Genomic DNA, 17,695 nt, shown 5'->3' with positions numbered 1-17,695 from the left:
GCATGGATGAGTTGAAAACTTTATGGTAAAAGAAGTAAGCCAGATATAAATGGACAAATACCGTTTTGATTCCACTTATGTGAGGTACCTAGAATAGGCAAATTCATAAAGACAGAAAATAGAAGAGGTTACCAAAGGTTAGAGGGAGAGAGGAGTGGGATCTACTGTTTAAAGGGTACAGAGTTTTTGTTTGGGATGATGGAAAATTTCTTGAAATGAACAATGTTAATGGTTGCACAGCATTGTGAATGTACATAGTGCAAATGAAATGGACACTTAAAATGGTTAAATGGTTAATTTTTAAATGGTTAAAATAGTAAATTTTATGTTAATATAAAATTTTGGAAGTACAAAAAAAAGTAGATGCCTAAGGGAAAAGTACTCAAATGCCCACCAGTTCTAGCTTCCATTTTGCAGCCTCACCAGCAGATGCAGCTTTGATAATATCCACATTGCCATGGGAAAATGATCTCTTGGCATCTTCATCCACCCTAGAATCTTCACCTGCAGTAATCCAAGAATTCTGCACGTTTCCCTAAAATAAAATATGACAGTAATTGCAATCGACCTTTAATTTTAAATCAACATGCATGCTTTACAAATGAAATACTGATCATTATCTGTGATGAAAGGTATCAAAAAAGCAGATGGTTCTAAATATAAATCAAGAATCATTTTCCATTTTCAGGCTATTAGGGTCATATTCCACAACAAGTGTTACAAAGTCAAATTCCTACAGGTATAGGCAATAAAGTAAATGAGCAAAGAGGGCTGGATGTCAGTATATTCAACAAATGGATTTAACTCTTACTTCTCTGAAGACAAATACTCTTGAAACACAAAAGTCTTTCAGATTGTCTTTCATTTTCCACATTTCATAAAGGCATGACTAATAATAATAATAATAAATACATATGGTGTTTACTATGTGCCAGACACTGTTTTATGTGCTCCACATATATTAATTCATTTAATCATTGCAACAACCCTATGAGGTAAGTTTCACTGTTACGTCCATTTCATAGATAAGGAAACTGAATCACAAAGAGTAGTTGCTAAGAGTCACAGGGGTAGAAAGTGGCTAGCAAGTGGCACAGCTAGGATCTGACCCCTGGCAATCTAGCTCCAGAGTTCACGTCCTGACCCACTGCCTTTCCAGAAGATTATTTATCTTCAATAAGAAAAACAGTGCATGGTGATAAATAGAACTGATATGCAGCCTGCTTGTTAAGGATTCAAAAAGGACTGGTAGGGGCCATGACAAACCATCCAAAGGAACAAGCCACTACTCAGTTCCAGTCAATTAGTGTCATGTGTGAATGCAAATTCATATTACAAAATAAACTTTTGATTCTTAAAAAGATAATGCAGATATCCAGCTCTTCATCTGAAACATTGTTAAATACCGTGTCAAAGTTTTTCAAACAAACCATGTCTACAGACTGAATGTGGTGTACCCACTGTCAGTTTGCGAACTTTGGCATTCTCTCAACATTCAATGAAATAAGCAGCCCAAAGATCTGGGTGATTTATATGGGCATCAGGAACTAAAATACTTACATTAATTTATTCAACAAGTAATTTTTGAACTCCTGCTAAGGGCCCAAGGACATGGTAGTACTTATATAAGAGGACATGTCCCCAAACACAGATCTATCCTGTGGTGTCATAATCATGTTAGAATGTGGTAAACTGCACTTATCCTAAGTAGCATCCTGAGATTCTATTCCATATTCTTTGGGAAGTTCAGTTAAATGCAAACATCTGTATAGAAACTTCTAGGTTCAGGCATTGTGCTAAGTGCTTGGGGGTGGTGGTGTGAAAATGAGCAAGACCAATCTTATCCTCAAGGAGTCTACAGATTAATGAAGAAGAGAAACACCTAAGCAGATACTTCGAATTTAATAAGGCAAGTGCCAGGCCAGACGTGCGCATGGGGGGGCTATGCCAGGACAGAAGAGGGATACTAAGAGCAGCTGGAGATTCAAGAGATTCAAGGGAAGTTTTCTGGAGAAGCTTCAACACTGATGTGATATTGTGAAGAATGAAAAGGAACAAGCTAGATGGGAAGAGCATGCCAAGAAGAACATCATGAGAAAAGTCACAGAGGCATGAAACAGCATGGTGCCTGCCAGAGACTTTTAGGCAATTCATCATTACTGAAGGTTGAAGTACAAGGTAATGAATGTCAGAAGATGAAGTTGCCTTACAGAGTAATGGAGGGTGATACTGATTTCCAATGGAGAAATCGGAGAAAGTATGTAGACTACAGACCACTGACTTGTGATATAAAATACTATTATTCTTGGGAAGAAGTGCTAGTCTAATCGACACTTTGTTTCTTTACAGACAGCTTTTAAAAACTTGGATTTGACCAAAATTTTTAAAATCTTATACTTAAATATCCCTGAAGATCACTGAAAACCTTTGATTTCTTAATTGAGGGGAAGGATTGGTAGTTGATGGGGATGAGAGGAGATGTGGCAAGAAATGGCTTAGGAATTTTCTTCTTAAAAAAAAATTTTCTAGATCTTTGATTGGGTACACATGCCAATATTTCTAATAAATAGTGTATTTTAATATTATAATGTTTGAACTCTTGAGAAAAGCCCTTCAAAAAGGAACAATGATGAAAACAAAGACGGAAATGAAATATTCTTTGAATGGTTTTAGGTTTTGTTTTAAAAAATAAGCTGCTTGGAAGAGGGTATAGTTTAAGTGGCAGAGTGTGTGCTTAGCATGCACCAGGTCCTGGGTTCACTCCCCAGTACCTCCGCTAAAGAGGTAATTAAATAAACCTAATTACCCCCCAATAACATAACATAAAATAAAAATACATGAGAATAGTGCTTTTTAAAAAAAGATGTTATTTTTTAAAAATTAAAAAAAAATAGGCTGCTTGCTTCTTCAACTGCTTGATCATAAACTAGGCTAAAAGCTAGGAGTCATGTTGGTTACCATCCAAGTCCCATGATAAACAAAGATGGTTTGGTTCAATGTTGACAAGTTATTCTCAATCTAGGCAGAAAGGCAATATAATTCAACGCCAGGTGGATGGATGTGGGGAGTCAGAGAGTCCTGTGTTGAGTTCTAGCTTTGCCATTTTCTAGCTTTGTGACATTAGACCAGTTATTCTGGTTACTTAACTACTGTGTACCTTAATTTCTCTGAAAACAGACATAACAACACCTGCCTTGTGTGGCTATAACAAAACTGAAATAATGTAATGTAAATAAAGTGTTTGATATAGTACCTGGCACATCGTAACCACATAGTCATCAATATATATTAGGTACGACTATATAATTATTTCAGTTGTCTTCTAAAGAAGGCATTAAGAAACACTGAAAATATATATTCAAACCTGCCAATAGCTTTGGCAAGGGTTACCAACAACGTGGTAATAGAATCAATAAAAAGAGTTCGGAAAAAAGAAGATAATATCTTGATCTGTTTATATTTAAGATACTCTAATAGCTCTCAGTACAGCGCTATGCATAGGTTGCTGAAATGCCTCAACTCACCTACACAAGTGAAAAGTGGGTGGAACAATTCTGTAACATCCAAATAACATACAAGACTAACATTAAAATAGATAACATGGTCACCTGACATTCTGCAACAATCATTTCAATATTTGCATTCTATTTTGGCTCATGTGAATGTTAAAAAAAAACCCTCTCTATATCTTTGTCCTTTCTGAAAAGAATCTGTATTTCTGTAGTTTCCTTTAGCAAGTTCCCTTTGTTCATATGGCAAAGCATGTGTGCTTTTACCATCATTTCCTTCCCCTTTTGCATTACTCACTTCTCTTGCCCTCTGATTCACTTGTCTGCCTAATTTCCTTTCTTACTTCACTTCCCCATCTTCCACTTCTTTGCCATTGTATAAATATTGAAGACTCTGAACTGATTCACTATTACATATTTGGGGGAAAAGCAAAAGAATATATTTATTTTAAAAATGAGCTACTTCTAAGTACCTTTTATATGGCTATATCATTTTCAAGTTTCATTTCAAATTGACATCAAAATAATAAGCAACTAAGATGAAATTTTTAAGTACTAATATTACTAATAATATAAATATTCAGAAAAAGTTACATAATAAAAGAAAAATAGCTGATGACAAAGTAAAATGTAATTGCAGAAAAATAAACTGAAAAGCTAATCAGCACACTTTATTATTCAGATACTTCTAAATAGCAAATTCTAACACAAAGAACTCAAGGATTACAGAAGAAATCAGGTTAAAATTTCAAAAAAAATTAGAGGACACCTACGTAAAACATTGAAACAATCATATTTTTTCTTAACAGACCTGATTTACTAATAACAACTAAGTCAAAAACCACTAAAATTCACTGCAAAGTCAAGCTGCAACAGGCAAGTATTAACACTTCCCCATGGAAAGCTGAAGTCTCAAAAAGCAGAACAAGCTGTGATTAACTGCATCCTATAGCAAAAGAGTGAAAAATATTGTTAAGGCAAAAAGTATCTCTGACAATTCATAAGGAGATACTAAGTTTAAACACTATTTAAATACCATCCCAAGAATTTTATGGCACAGAATTATAGAGATCCTCTAATTCTCTGTTCTTCAAAATATGGTCACTGATAGACTCACTTTGGCAACTTGTTAATAATTCATATTTTTAACTCAAAGACTTAACCCAGACCAACTGAGTTAGATTCTCCAGGGGATGAAACCCAGGGATCTGCACTGTCAACAAGTATCCCAAGTGACTGTCATTCACATTAAAGATTATGAACTGTTAATACTGGTGAACTTCTCAAATTGCCAATAAACAGAGGACCCATGAGGTTAAGCCATGCTTGAAAGTCCTATAAAATTACTTGCTAAACACCCAGCTTGTTAGGGACAATAGGAAGCTAATATTTTGACTCATGGACCCTCAGGCGAGTGTTCTTCCTGCTACACCACGCTGCTCATTAGACTTACTAGAATTCAAAGTTCAAAGAAAATTTAGAGAAATACAACAGAAATCTAAGCTACAGTTCTGGGTAGTTACTGGATTTAACAAAATCCTTCCTATATAATATACTTCCTGCTTTCAGACCTGCTCTTTCCATATGGAAAAAACATGAACGGTATATACGCTCAGAGAGGACACGGGAGTGGATATTAGGCATCACTACATCATCCCATCTGAGGATTCATTTCACCACAGTGAATCTTAATTTTTGAGGCCCCAGGTGAACACCAGCACAGTACTTCTGCCAAACTTCAAGAAGAGAATCTAAGTAGTTCAGAAAGCTAAGGGAGAGGGCAGGAGGCAACATTCAAACTATATATTTTACTTCTATGGTTTTAAAAAACGCTCACAGGTGCATCCAGAAGTGTTTGTTCCCTCATTGTTTCCTCGAGTCTTTGAGATTTCAGCTCTTGTTGGAGCCTTTCATTTTCAAGCACAACTACTTGTATCCTATTTTTCATTCCAGAGAGTTCCTCCTATAAAAAGCAGAAATAAATAACAAATACATCAAGCATTTTTAAGCAGTGCTTTTATTTGATGATTACTAGACAATCCAACATGATATAAAGCATGGAGGACTTATGTTCTCTATCCATTTTCTGAAATACTATAGTTAGACAAACAAAGCAACTCAAGCATTCGTTAACAAAGAGAAGGCTGGGGAAATGTCGTAGAGTGCCTGCTAACGGCCATATCACAGGACCGTGTGGTTTCTGACAATTTTCTGTAGGCTTACAGAAAGGCTTTAATTAAAGAACTTAAACTTAACTTTAAAGGATGAGGTTGAATGCTGAAAAGTAAGGTAAGATATATTAGTCCTCATGCTTAAATGCCAGTAACTTGTTGAAAACTGACAGAGGACTAACTACATAGATAATAGAAGACTATCTCTCTGAAATAGAGAGGTATGGAAAGTTACATTGATTATCTATGAACTGGTAGCCAAATGGAAGGAAATTATGAGTGCAACAGTTTGGTGGAGAGTTCTGAAAGAGTGTTTCCTTGGCTGTGCAGGGTGTAATAAAAGGGGTTACAAATATGTAACAATTCGAAGAGCTACTGAGTAGCATCTTACTCTGAAAAAATGAAAAATATCAATATATTGATGGTGCAATATTTAATCTTTATTACCAGCATAAAAAAACTATTCTGCAATATATGAAAATTCCATTCAATTATTTTATTCAAAAAAAATCAAAGCTGTAATTGAAAACTGTAATTAAACAAATATTGCAGACTTCCAATTTTCGATCTGGCATATAATAAGCTTGGAAGACATCCCTCCCACCTTCATAACGAGAAAAAAGCTGAACAAACTGAAAAATCAGCCACTCTTCTTAGATCCATCCTAGAATTAAGACCACACTGAAAACTGTTACCCCCCAAGACTGGAAAGACACACAGGCATTCCTGAGAATCACAGCACACCAGAGCAGAAACTTCTGGGGGAGTTAGTTGCTGGGGTTGAAAAATGTAAAGTCACTGATGAAATGATGGAATCTCAGTGTAAACCAGCTTGAGAATTAAAAAATCTCAAAGGACCTAGTCTCTGAGAGGATGGTATCTCCTACACTTTTGTGAGTTTTATCTCTAGGACACTACCAGGTTTTTACAGCAAAGACTAGAGAAAAACCCCTCCTGCTTCCTCCAGCAGGAGAGAAAAAGTAACCAAAAAGCATTCTGTTCTTTTTAACCAGGCCTTCCTCAAGACAAAATATTTTGCCAGAGCCTAAATAACTGGATTTTTTCAGAACCTAAGTGACCTCGAGGAAGAGAAAAATGCAACGCCAGCTTCCTAGTCTTCCCATCTTACTTGTAAGAGGAAGGGGAGACTGAGAAACATTGTGAAGGTCATAGCCAAGGGGCACAGGGTCACTAAAAGACAGACCTAACCAGAGGACTACAGAATGTTTCCCCTACTCCCTTACCTTACCACCACACCAAAGGACTCCTACATTGTAACAAGGGGATACACTAAAATAACTGCACATCTCAGAATATGTTTAAGATAAATTCTTCAAGGAAGCCCAAAGACAACAGGGGAGATCAATTATCGGAAGATGACAATCGTCAATGTATTGCTATAAACATGAAGACTGATAATAGAAAATTTTCATATAAGACATTATTAATGTAAACTTAAATTTTTAATGAGAAACTCACCTTGCAGAACTTGACCTCTGCCTCTAAATGGTGAATGTACTGAGACTGGTCATTGATGATAGGAACAAGATTGTGTACAGTAGGCAGACTGGTGTCCTCATATTCTGATGACTGCTAAGGCAAAGAGAAAAACAAATTAAGCTCGCTTTGATTTAGCAAAGAATCTGTTAATACTATACTCAATTTAGCACTGACGTCATATAAACATAGACTAGACCACAATGTGGCTAATAGTATTTATTTCTCTATCCTGTAAATACCACAAATAGATAAGATTCAGGGATATGAATAGAAATATGGAAAGTGAAAGTCGTTGTAAAAAGCACATAGCAAGTGGACAATGCTGGCGTAGTATAATTGGCTTGGGAAGAACTGCCTATTTGAGTGATCTGAAAATGTGACATTGTATTCAGCAATTCTGAGATAAAGGAATGGCTCTTCAAGAAACCACCATAGAAGAGGACTGCTAGCTACAATTGAAGAACAGCTGCCTGAAGGAGGGATTCTTTAGACAAGTGTTGGATGCCAAGCATGGGTTAGTGAGGTAAAATTCTATCTACAAAGGAGTACATTAGCAAAACATGGTTTTTGACTTTTGACCCTAGTACTCAAGGCAATTCGAGACTATGCTGCTCTGGAGCACAGAGCCTCCAAGACTACAGTGCTAAAGCAGATACACGTGAAACTGAGAGATACACCACACTGAGGAGTCAATGAAGACTTCAGAAAAAGTGTTAATTCTCTTTACTTCTGTAGCATTCCTGTAATTGATTTTTAATATATATCATACATTATCTTAAAATGATTGTAAAATGGTTTATAAAATCATATATTGTATCATGACACTATTTTTAAAGAACAGAGGAAGATAGGAAAAGAGAAAATGAGAGTCAACCAGTTAGATGATCCAGACAAAAACTTGAGACGAGACACATGATTAGTTTGTTTTTCAGTACAGCAGAAATTCCTAACAATGATAAAGTACCAGCTCTCATGGCAGAATAATTAAGCAGAGCTTTGCTTTGGGGCATATTTAAGACCTTTAAAAACTAAAGAGACTTTAATTAAATGAGTTATCTGTGGTAGGTAGAAAGCAACTAATTATAATCATTTTATATTAATAGAAATGGGTCCATAGCAGGGGGAAAAGAGGTGGGAAGGGTTAAATTGGGAGTTAGAGGATTGCAACTATTAACTACTATATATAAAATGGATAAAAAAACAAATTTCTTCTGTATAGCACAGGGAACTATATTCAATATCTTGTGGTAACCTATAATGAAAAAGAATATGAAAACAAATATATGTATCTGTATGTATGACTGAAACATTATGCTGTGCCACAGAAATTGACACTGACTACTTCAATTAAAAAAAATGAGTCCAGAACATAGGCAAATATGAATTATTACTATATGTATACAGAAGACAGTCAATATGAAAATTAAGCACTCAAATTAATATCATGTGTAAAACGTTTATGTGAAATCATTCATATGTACTTTACAGGATTTATTACAGTTTAGATGCCCACATTTTAAAACAGTAAATAACAACATTTAGCTATATTTTCTACCCCAACACTTCCTCAATTTCACTCGATACAGCCACGTATTTCTCATATGTCATACTGGCTGTGAAACTGCATTCTAAAGAGTACAATCTTCAAAAGCTACCTATTATCATGGATTGTAATCATCACATGTAGGTTGTATACATTTTGAGTCTAAATTCCATTCTTTCACACAGCTCCACATAAGCAGACCCACATGTTGGTAAAGCATATACCTAACTGATGCCCTTGATGAGGGTCTTCTTGCCTATTTAGGGTCCATCTGCTCAGTTTACTCTTTAAAATGCTAATAAGCATGTCTGAGCATTCAACAGATAGAGCAACTTAATCAACTAGGCTTAAAAGTACCCTACCCACTGTGTGCTTAAGGGCATTCTAGTAACTAGGTGTCAACAGTAATAAATTCACTGAATGATGAAACGTTTTATTAAAATTATAATTTATACCTACAAATATTGAATAGGAGTATGTAGTACTTTTCTCTAAAGTGGGAATTGAGCATGAATGTATGTGTCAGGCTGGAATGAAGTGTTAATATGGGGGTAACTGTTACGACATTTGAGTTGTGAGGAAAGGAAAGTGACATGTCTCCACAGTTTCTAGCATGTAGCCTTGGTATCCAATTGTCACATACATTGAAAATGCATGGTGGCTATTGTTGCTATGACATTTTATATTAGTGTCATATTCCATAGGTTTTTAAAGAATTTTAAATATATGATCTTATTATTACAAAAACCCTGTGAAAGAGTCCATGACAGACCCCAGATAGACCTAAAGCCGAGACTGTTATTTTGGCCCTTTAAATCTGGCCAAATCCTCCCCTCACGCCCACCCTTCCCTCACACCTATCTTGGGCTTTTTGTCACGTTGCTTCAATCAGAAATAATACTCTGTCAAAGCAATAGCAACAGAAAACAGCTTCAGAAGAGACAGTATAGCTTCTCATATCACACAATTTTATAACCATATATTTTAAAACATAGATAAGATTATATACTTCAGATTTTTAAAAAACATATTTTTTTTGTTTTTGTGGGGGGAAGTAATTAGGTTTATTAATTTATGTATTTTTTAATGAAGTACTGGGGATTGAACCCAGGACCCCATCCATGCTAAGCACACACTCTACCAATGAGATATACCCTCCTCCCTAACATTCAAAATAAAAGAGTAAAATTCTAAAAATAATAAAATACAGATCTTTTTTCTAAAAAAGCAATGGCTAATCTTTTCCACACATTGTTCCTGTTCTATATTTGCTAATAGTTGTAAAGTAAATTTGAACTATTTCTTTACTCACATTTTTCAGGTAAATTATAAATTTTAAAAATTAGAATTCCCTGAAGAAGTCTCTCTTCTTCAGCCAAAAAAATTAGAGGGAAGATCATTTCTTTTAATGTTTTACACTGTTACCAAGGGCTGTTCAGAATCTGTCTACAACATGTACTACAAAAATAACACAGTAAAATTAAAGCATAGTTAGAAAAATAATGCTTTTGTGAGACTGCAAAAGTTTATACTTACCGAAGGAGACATTTTTCGTCTTCTTGGAGATACTTCACCTTCCCTAGTTGCTTGCTGGTGCAACAAAGCTTTTAGCTGATTAACTATGGGGCAAAAGTGATGGGTTTATTAATCTTATTTTGATCCAAGGTTTATCATCACCCATCTACCAAATACTATTCATCTATTCATCTAACAAATACTGTTTAAACATGTATTATACATCACAAAATGTGCAACTGACTGGGGACACAAAGACAAACATTAGAAAATCTCTACCACTTAAGAGCTAAGACTCCACTGAGCAAGAGAGATATAACTAACAGATATAAAACAGTGTAACAAGCTCTAGGTAGACCTAGAGCTATACACAGTGCTATAAGAAGAGGAAGTGCCTAACTGTGCCTTTCTTCACAGAGGAGATAACACTGCGAAGGATGAACAGGAGATCGTCAAGCAGAAGAAGACGAAAAAAATCCAGTTAGAAGGCATGGCACGTGCAAAGCATAGACACATGGCTAGTAGGGTGGTATGATTAGAACGTGGCTTGCAAGATGGATAGTTGAAAGGAAGACAGAAAAATGAGGCTGGAGAGGTAGTTTGGATTCATCTTTAACAAAATACTGCTATGACATCCTAAGAATCTTGGATTTCAACCTACAGGCATTGGGAAGCCTAAGGGAAAAAAATAAGCAAGAAAATTAGATTAGCTGATTTGTGTTCCTCAACTAAAATCTTAGCAGTAGAATTATAGATGAGTCATTACTGTACAGAGTTTAATGACGCTGTGCACTGTTCAGGTTAGGACTGACCTTCATACTCACCAGCATGGCTGTGTTGCAGCTCATGCCAGGCTGCCCTTGCATCTTCATTCCCTACACTGGTATTAAAGGAAGGATCCAGCCCATCTTCTCCAAGAGTGGTATCACCTTCTTTCAGGGCACATTTCAACTGGTGAATGCTTCTATTTGCGCGTTCTGTAACAACAACGTGATGAAAATCAGGGCCGGTGAAATCTGGGGGACCAAATATACACTGACTCAAGGAGACAATTTCTAAAGGAAAAGCAATTATTTCTGATGCTTCATGGGGGAAAAAAAGCATAGTTTTGTTTTCAGCTTGCTAAGGAACATGCCAGAGGAAGTGAGAGATTAAGTTCATGGGTAAGAGGTTAGATTTGATGATCTCTCAGGTCCCTGACATCTCAGGGGTTGACAGGCACTATACACAGCTCTACCACCAAGGAGGCCTGAATGGGACAGTTTCTCTCCCTTTCCCTCCCCGAAACAACAACGCCACGGGGGAAACAGCATCCTAAACGTCTCGATGCCTAAGACTTCCCTACCCCTCTTCAAGACACTGGGGTGGGCTGGCAGAACTGGTAAGAGGGACTCCACTACACCAACTTCCTGCCCAAGGAAACCTTCTTGTCACTGTGAACCGGATGTCTGCCCCCACCAAGAGACATCTGACTGCCTGGCCTAGTGTTAATCATGATTTGAACAGCTAAAGAGCTGACAGTGGCAGCCTCAGTAGCACACGTGTACTTGTGTACTGCTGGCTGCCCACATCTTATGTGGGAATTCTTGGTTAGTCACCTGACTATCCCTAGGATTGAGCTTAAAGTCACTAACACATACCTAACATAAATAGTCTAAAATGAAGTTTTTAAAGGTATATTACTGTAGTAGTTCATCTGTAAAAATAGCCCCCAAAGAACCCAGCCTCACATCCTTGTTCCCTCCCAGGTTGAAACTGAGTGGGCCTGTAACTTGCACTAACCAAGAGAATGCAGTGGAGGTCACACCATGCTAGACCAGTCACATCTTTAAAGCATCTGGTAGCTTCTGCTTCTACCCTCTTGGAATGCTGGTTTTTATGAGCCCTAAGCCACTAAGTAGGAAGTCTGGCTACCTTGCTGGAGAGATTTTGAAGGGGCCATGTGGGAAAAAGAGGCCCTGAGACCAGAGGGAAGAGAGAAGCTGAGACCTGCTAACAGCCCATGACTCCAGCGCCAGAGGCCGTCTACCTACAATGGCAAGAAAGAGACTCAAAATCTGCCCAGCTAAGTCCAGTTAACGCACAGATCTATGAGAGATGCTAAAAATGCTTTCAGTTATTGCTTCCTGCCACCAAGTTTTAGAGTGGTCTGTTAAGCGGCAATAGATAACTGAAAGAATTATTCAGTGAAATATTCACCTAAAAACGTCTTCAGCAAAGGATCCAAGTCTTACCTTAATAGCAAAATGATGCTAATATAGTAATATTATGCTGTACTATATGCTAATACTATAATAATACACTAATGACACTGGTGATGGCATTACTAGTAACTCTACCCCACTTTATGAGTTTTTTTATGTGTATAACAACTGGAGAACCAGGCAATCAACTGGTAATTTCATTAATTAAAGTCCAGTTACTTTTTCAGATTTAAACTTTGTTATTTCTGCTAAGCTCCTATGATTATATTCACCAGTTCCAATCTGGAAAACATTAACTACAATAAAAAAGATGTTTCTTGTACATTGAAACCCAGATTTCAGTCATTTTCAAATTCTGACATCCGTTATTTGAAAGTCATTTTTAATTCATTAATTTACCAAATATTTACATATACCTAACAGAATTTATGTTATAAAAATATGAATTCCCATGCAAGTTCATGACAGCTATTATCTATGTCAAATGGATTCTACCTAAACAATTCTTAAGATCTTCAGAGGAGATTTTTTTTTTCCTAAGTAAAAGCTTTCTCTAAGTAAGAGCAACACATAACAATGATGCCAATGAAATTCTTACCCTCTTCTGATCTCGGCCCTTCCCTGACAACTTAGATCTATTTTTTCTTGTATATGTAGGAGAAAAAGCTCCTATTCCTAGGAGAATATGGGAACCCTAAAAAAGCTATGAATCAACTATCTTTTCATTACCAATCACAGATGGAAATATATTTATAAACATATATCTTACAGGATCTTGAAAAATAGATTCTACTTTCCCCAAGCTTATTAATTTTAAAGTTTGAGGCAGAAAATAAAAACCCGTAACTTAACACGAAAAAACGTGCTCTATCTCTCTATCTTACAAAATCTCTAACATATGTTCTTCACTTACGGCAACTCATTTTCCACCCTGATTGAACTAAAGAAAACAGGCCTTTTAGGTCGTTAGGGTTCAACAATGAAATTATACTACTATACAAGAGACCCAGTGAATTTATCACTACAGTTTTCTCCAGATCTGTGCTATTTCCATACAGACCTTTCTCTGACAGGAACTTGGTACTGATTAATAGCCAAGCCTGGCCTCCTCTTAACACCTCATGGGTTTAAGGAAAGTCCGGATGAGACGCATTCCTGGTTTTAGTAAAATAAGAAGCAGCAATAGTTGCCCAATAACTCAGAATTTTCTAAAGAGACTTGGTAATGGAAAAGGAAAATCAAAGGGTTACATGATAAGCAATTTAGGTCACAGAGCTTTAGACTTAACGCACTGAAATCTATGAATAAAGCACTTATCTTTACAGCATCCATTAGAAAGGAAACAGGGTTTGAATAACACTAAAGTGTGCTCTGTGGAGCCGTCAAATTACTTCATCTCTAGGACAAAGGATAATTATTTATTTATACCTAGTCTGACTAAAAGCTAGTAAACTATATTAGATAAAAGAAAGGAAATCTGAAAAACGGTGGTGGAGTTTAAATCCCTGTAGGTAGTTTTTTCATTAGCGTACAATGATGGCAGAGTCTTATGAGCCCATTTAATCCCTTTCCTAATATTCTTGTTTGATCTTTTAGAATTTATAACACGCAAAGACTAAGGGTTAAATTACACTACAAAAAGAGTATTATGTGAAATACTACGATATTGAATTCAACAACCATCCCAAAGAAAAGTGATACAGGAGGTTTGGGGGTTTTTGTAACCAGTGACTTCAGTTGCTAGGATCAGAGATGATGAAAAGGAATTTGTAAGAGCTATGTCCTAAAACTAAAACTAGAACTAAGGAAGTGAGTGATATTTTAAAGTCATTTCAATATTACATTTCAAAATAGGCTAAGTGATTTTCAAATATATACATAGTAACATAACTATACACTGCAACAGAGGTAATCCTGAGGAAAAACAACACTCAGATCATTCAAGACAGATGAAACCTCACTGCTCTTCAACTGGAGCCATTGCAACTGAAGGCCCCCAAATCCTCATTAAGAACACGATTCCCCAGATGCACGTATCTGCTGCTTACATGTAAGGAAACCACATTAGACAAGATGTTCCAGTTATTGTTTCCTATTCTACTGCTAATGGGCACAGCTTTATCTGTTTATAATTAAGAGATGAAAAGCATACTCATTTCCTCTTCATTCCTGAGAGCACAGTAAGGGTACTCCACATGCATCCTGGTTTCTTCTCCCCAGCACCCAGGGCTAAATAAACTTAATCATGACCACAAACACAATATAACCTCTGAGTCCTACAGAATTGCATGAATTAATAATCTTTCTGCCAGCCCACTATCTAAATACCAACCAGTACAAGAAGCATGGAAAAGGTTATTAAGCTGATGACTGCCTACAAATTTAAGTCTGTTTTATTCATCTTTGTAATCCAGTTGCCCTACTTTCTAATTCCTAGCTCAACATTGAGCCTCTTCATCAAGATGTTTTTGAACAAAAGGCAAATACATCCCTGTCTAGGAAGGTTCATCACTTATATATGTACTGTGAATTATTAATGTCTACATTCTCCATCTGTACTGGGAGATGCGAACAAGAATTATCCTGAGAACAGGGAGGCAGAACCACACCCTATGAAGTGCACAGCTGTCTCTGAGGAAACATGCAATGAACCATACCTCCCTAGACTGAGCACAAGATGTGCGCAGTTTTCAAAACAAGCCGAGACCAGGGCGGACGAGCAGAACGAAATCATAGCAAGAGCAGAGCTACATGTGTCTCTTCACACTTGACTGGGCCTCAGCTAGTTCAGAAGACTGTTGCCACTGTTTACTAGGGGACTGACAGGTAGTGCGACCAAGATGAAAACAGCATAATCCAGGACCAGACAAAACCAGCTTTGGAGATGGTAATTACAACAGATTAAACAGAGTATACAGTAACTACACAATTTCAAGGGAAATACTATCATAAGACTCTAAGAGCTGAAAAATATGCTAAAGTGGTTGGCGCCAGGAGCGAAAGATAATCTGAACAAGAGTGTAAACATCTTAAGAAAGCAATGTCTGCAAGATCATTAATGATGTATATACATTGGCAAATCAAGGAGACTGGCTATATGCATTATGAGGGATATACCTGGTATTTTTTTCTTTTTTCTTGGCATCAACAGTGAGGACTTACGCACCTGTCACTTTCCACTACTAAAAAGTGATCCTAGCTAGACTGACAGAACCTAAGTAAAATCACCAGCCAATACAGTATGCATCCTTAATTGTAATTCCTCTCAGGTATGATTCTCGTAGAGTAAATGCTATGAGCAAAGCCTTGCTACTTCTGAATCACGGTTCTCAACCTTAGCACTATTGACACTTGGACCTAACAATTCTTGGTTGTAAGGGGATATGTTGGGTATGACAGCAGCATCCCTGGCCTCTACCCACTGGCTGCCAGTAGACATCCCTCTGCCAGTTGTGACAACCAAAAACGTTTCTAGACATCACTAAATGTCCCCTGGGTAGAAAAAAAAATCACCCTGGTTGAGAACTGCTGGTTTAGATTAATAAAACAAGATAGCCAGCATTCAGTCTCGAGAAAAGACTTCCCAAATTACTACACTGTAACTACAGCCACCTCTTGATGAAAAGTGGGCAGGACAGTGAGCTGTTCTGCCACAGCAGTGGTGGTGCGCAGTGCACAACCCATGGCCATCACTGCCATGATGAGCTGTTTCTGATCCAGGTGTGAGGACAAGACATTATAGCCATTGTGATCAAGAACTTGGAATTTATATTTAGTTTCATTTTGTTTCCAGGCCTAATATATGAAGAAATGGTTATACTCTAAGGCCATATTTCAGAACTACATTCGTTGACCATGCCTTTAAATAAATTTTCCAGTGGGCTTGGCTGAAGCCCCCTGTAATCAAGTACATTAAGTGCTTGTCAAGCTACCTTTCCTAGCTTTTGACCCCCAGAGGATTATCACTAAGTAAAAAGGTGGAAAACCTTAGCAGAAACTGGTGAAATGATCAGAGCTTAAGTCTTTTAAACATCCCAGGAGATAATATAATTATTTTCAGTATCTCAATACTTGAGGACACCTTTATCTCTTTTTTCTGTCCAAATATACCCAATATGTTAAAATGCCCTTACAGTCTCTTGACACTGAACCATTGTTTTGGTTCTACATTATTACAGATGACTATTTACTTATAAAACATCATTTTCTGGCTGCTAAGTCCTGTCTTTTGTCTATTTTACTTCATTAGTTGTAGGGAAGGAAAAATTGAATTCTACTGGCTTTTTGTTATTCTGATAAAAGAAATGGTTGTAAAAGTTAAAACTACTATGAAAAGTCATATGAGTCTATAAAACAAAAAATAGACATAAGCAATTTAAATTTTATCAGCAAAAAATAAACTCAAATGTTTAGAAATTTTGCATTACCAATCCTTATTTATTAATAGACAAATCATTCCATTTCTTTAATTTTCAGAAAAGAGAGATGTCTCAGTCTGCACTGAAATGCCAAAATAATTTCATGATGAATGCTTCCAGAGTCTTTATTACACTGTCGCCTGTGTTGGCCTTAATGAGGCCGATAGTAAAGCAAACAAGCAAATATTAGCTATGGAGAGTATGTGTGAGTGTGTGTGTACGAATAAATGTATACTACACATGGCAAAGAATATAAAAATATTTAGAAAACATTTAAGAAAAGAAAAAGAAAAAGAAAAAGAAAAAGAAAAAGAAATTCAAGTTTGATGAGTAAAACTGAGAAAAAGAACTTTTACTTAAGTTACACACATGTTTTCTTGAGTTTGCCAAAGGCCTGGATGACATCACTGCTGGCTAATTCAGTGACCAAATTATTGACTGGTAAGAGTGACATTGACTTTCTACAGATTTGAGCCCTTCTCTGGAATGAAAAACAACAACAAAGCACTTTGTAGGACCTGGAAAGATGTGCCAGTTGTACCCAAGTGAAATGTAGAACATCGGCCTTATCTTCAGTTTCATCAAACCAGGTCAACTTGCAAAGAAAAGGATCACCCCTGAAATTTTATATTTTCTTCCCATAATCAACCTCTCACTTTCTATGAATATAGTTCCACTTCTAGTTCCTCAGGGAGGGGATGACAGGTGAGTGTGGACTCTGCAGACGTGCTCTCTATTTCCCTGGCTGCTCTGGGATCATCAAAGTCAAGGAGAGGCAAGGATTCCACTCATTTTAAAAGCAAGAAAGCAATATTGACTATGCTTTTCACATCAG

At 36.7% G+C, this 17,695-nt stretch overlaps 1 protein-coding gene across 14 annotated transcripts in view; it reads right to left on the bottom strand.

Annotated features, from left to right (window-relative positions):
• Positions 1-17,695, bottom strand: part of SDCCAG8 (SHH signaling and ciliogenesis regulator SDCCAG8) — a 185,785-nt gene that overhangs the window by 164,661 nt on the left and 3,429 nt on the right. For 7 of the 14 annotated variants that reach the window (XM_032466526.1, XM_032466522.1, XM_032466527.1 and 4 more), the window contains exons 2-6: positions 11,051-11,215; positions 10,260-10,342; positions 7,160-7,273; positions 5,347-5,472; positions 395-535 (exon numbers count right to left, since the gene is read on the bottom strand). In XM_032466526.1, the coding sequence (XP_032322417.1) occupies positions 395-535; positions 5,347-5,472; positions 7,160-7,273; positions 10,260-10,342; positions 11,051-11,215 (629 nt within the window). The remainder of the gene's footprint in view (positions 1-394; positions 536-5,346; positions 5,473-7,159; positions 7,274-10,259; positions 10,343-11,050; positions 11,216-17,695) is intronic. The other 7 variants (XM_032466534.1, XM_032466524.1, XM_014559994.2 and 4 more) reach the window with 5 other exon arrangements.

Source organism: Camelus ferus, chromosome 23 (genome assembly GCF_009834535.1).
Source record: "Camelus ferus isolate YT-003-E chromosome 23, BCGSAC_Cfer_1.0, whole genome shotgun sequence".
Taxonomy (NCBI): domain Eukaryota; kingdom Metazoa; phylum Chordata; class Mammalia; order Artiodactyla; family Camelidae; genus Camelus; species Camelus ferus.
The sequence above is the reverse complement of the archived record's forward strand: the minus strand, read 5'-3'. Positions and strand labels throughout refer to the sequence as shown.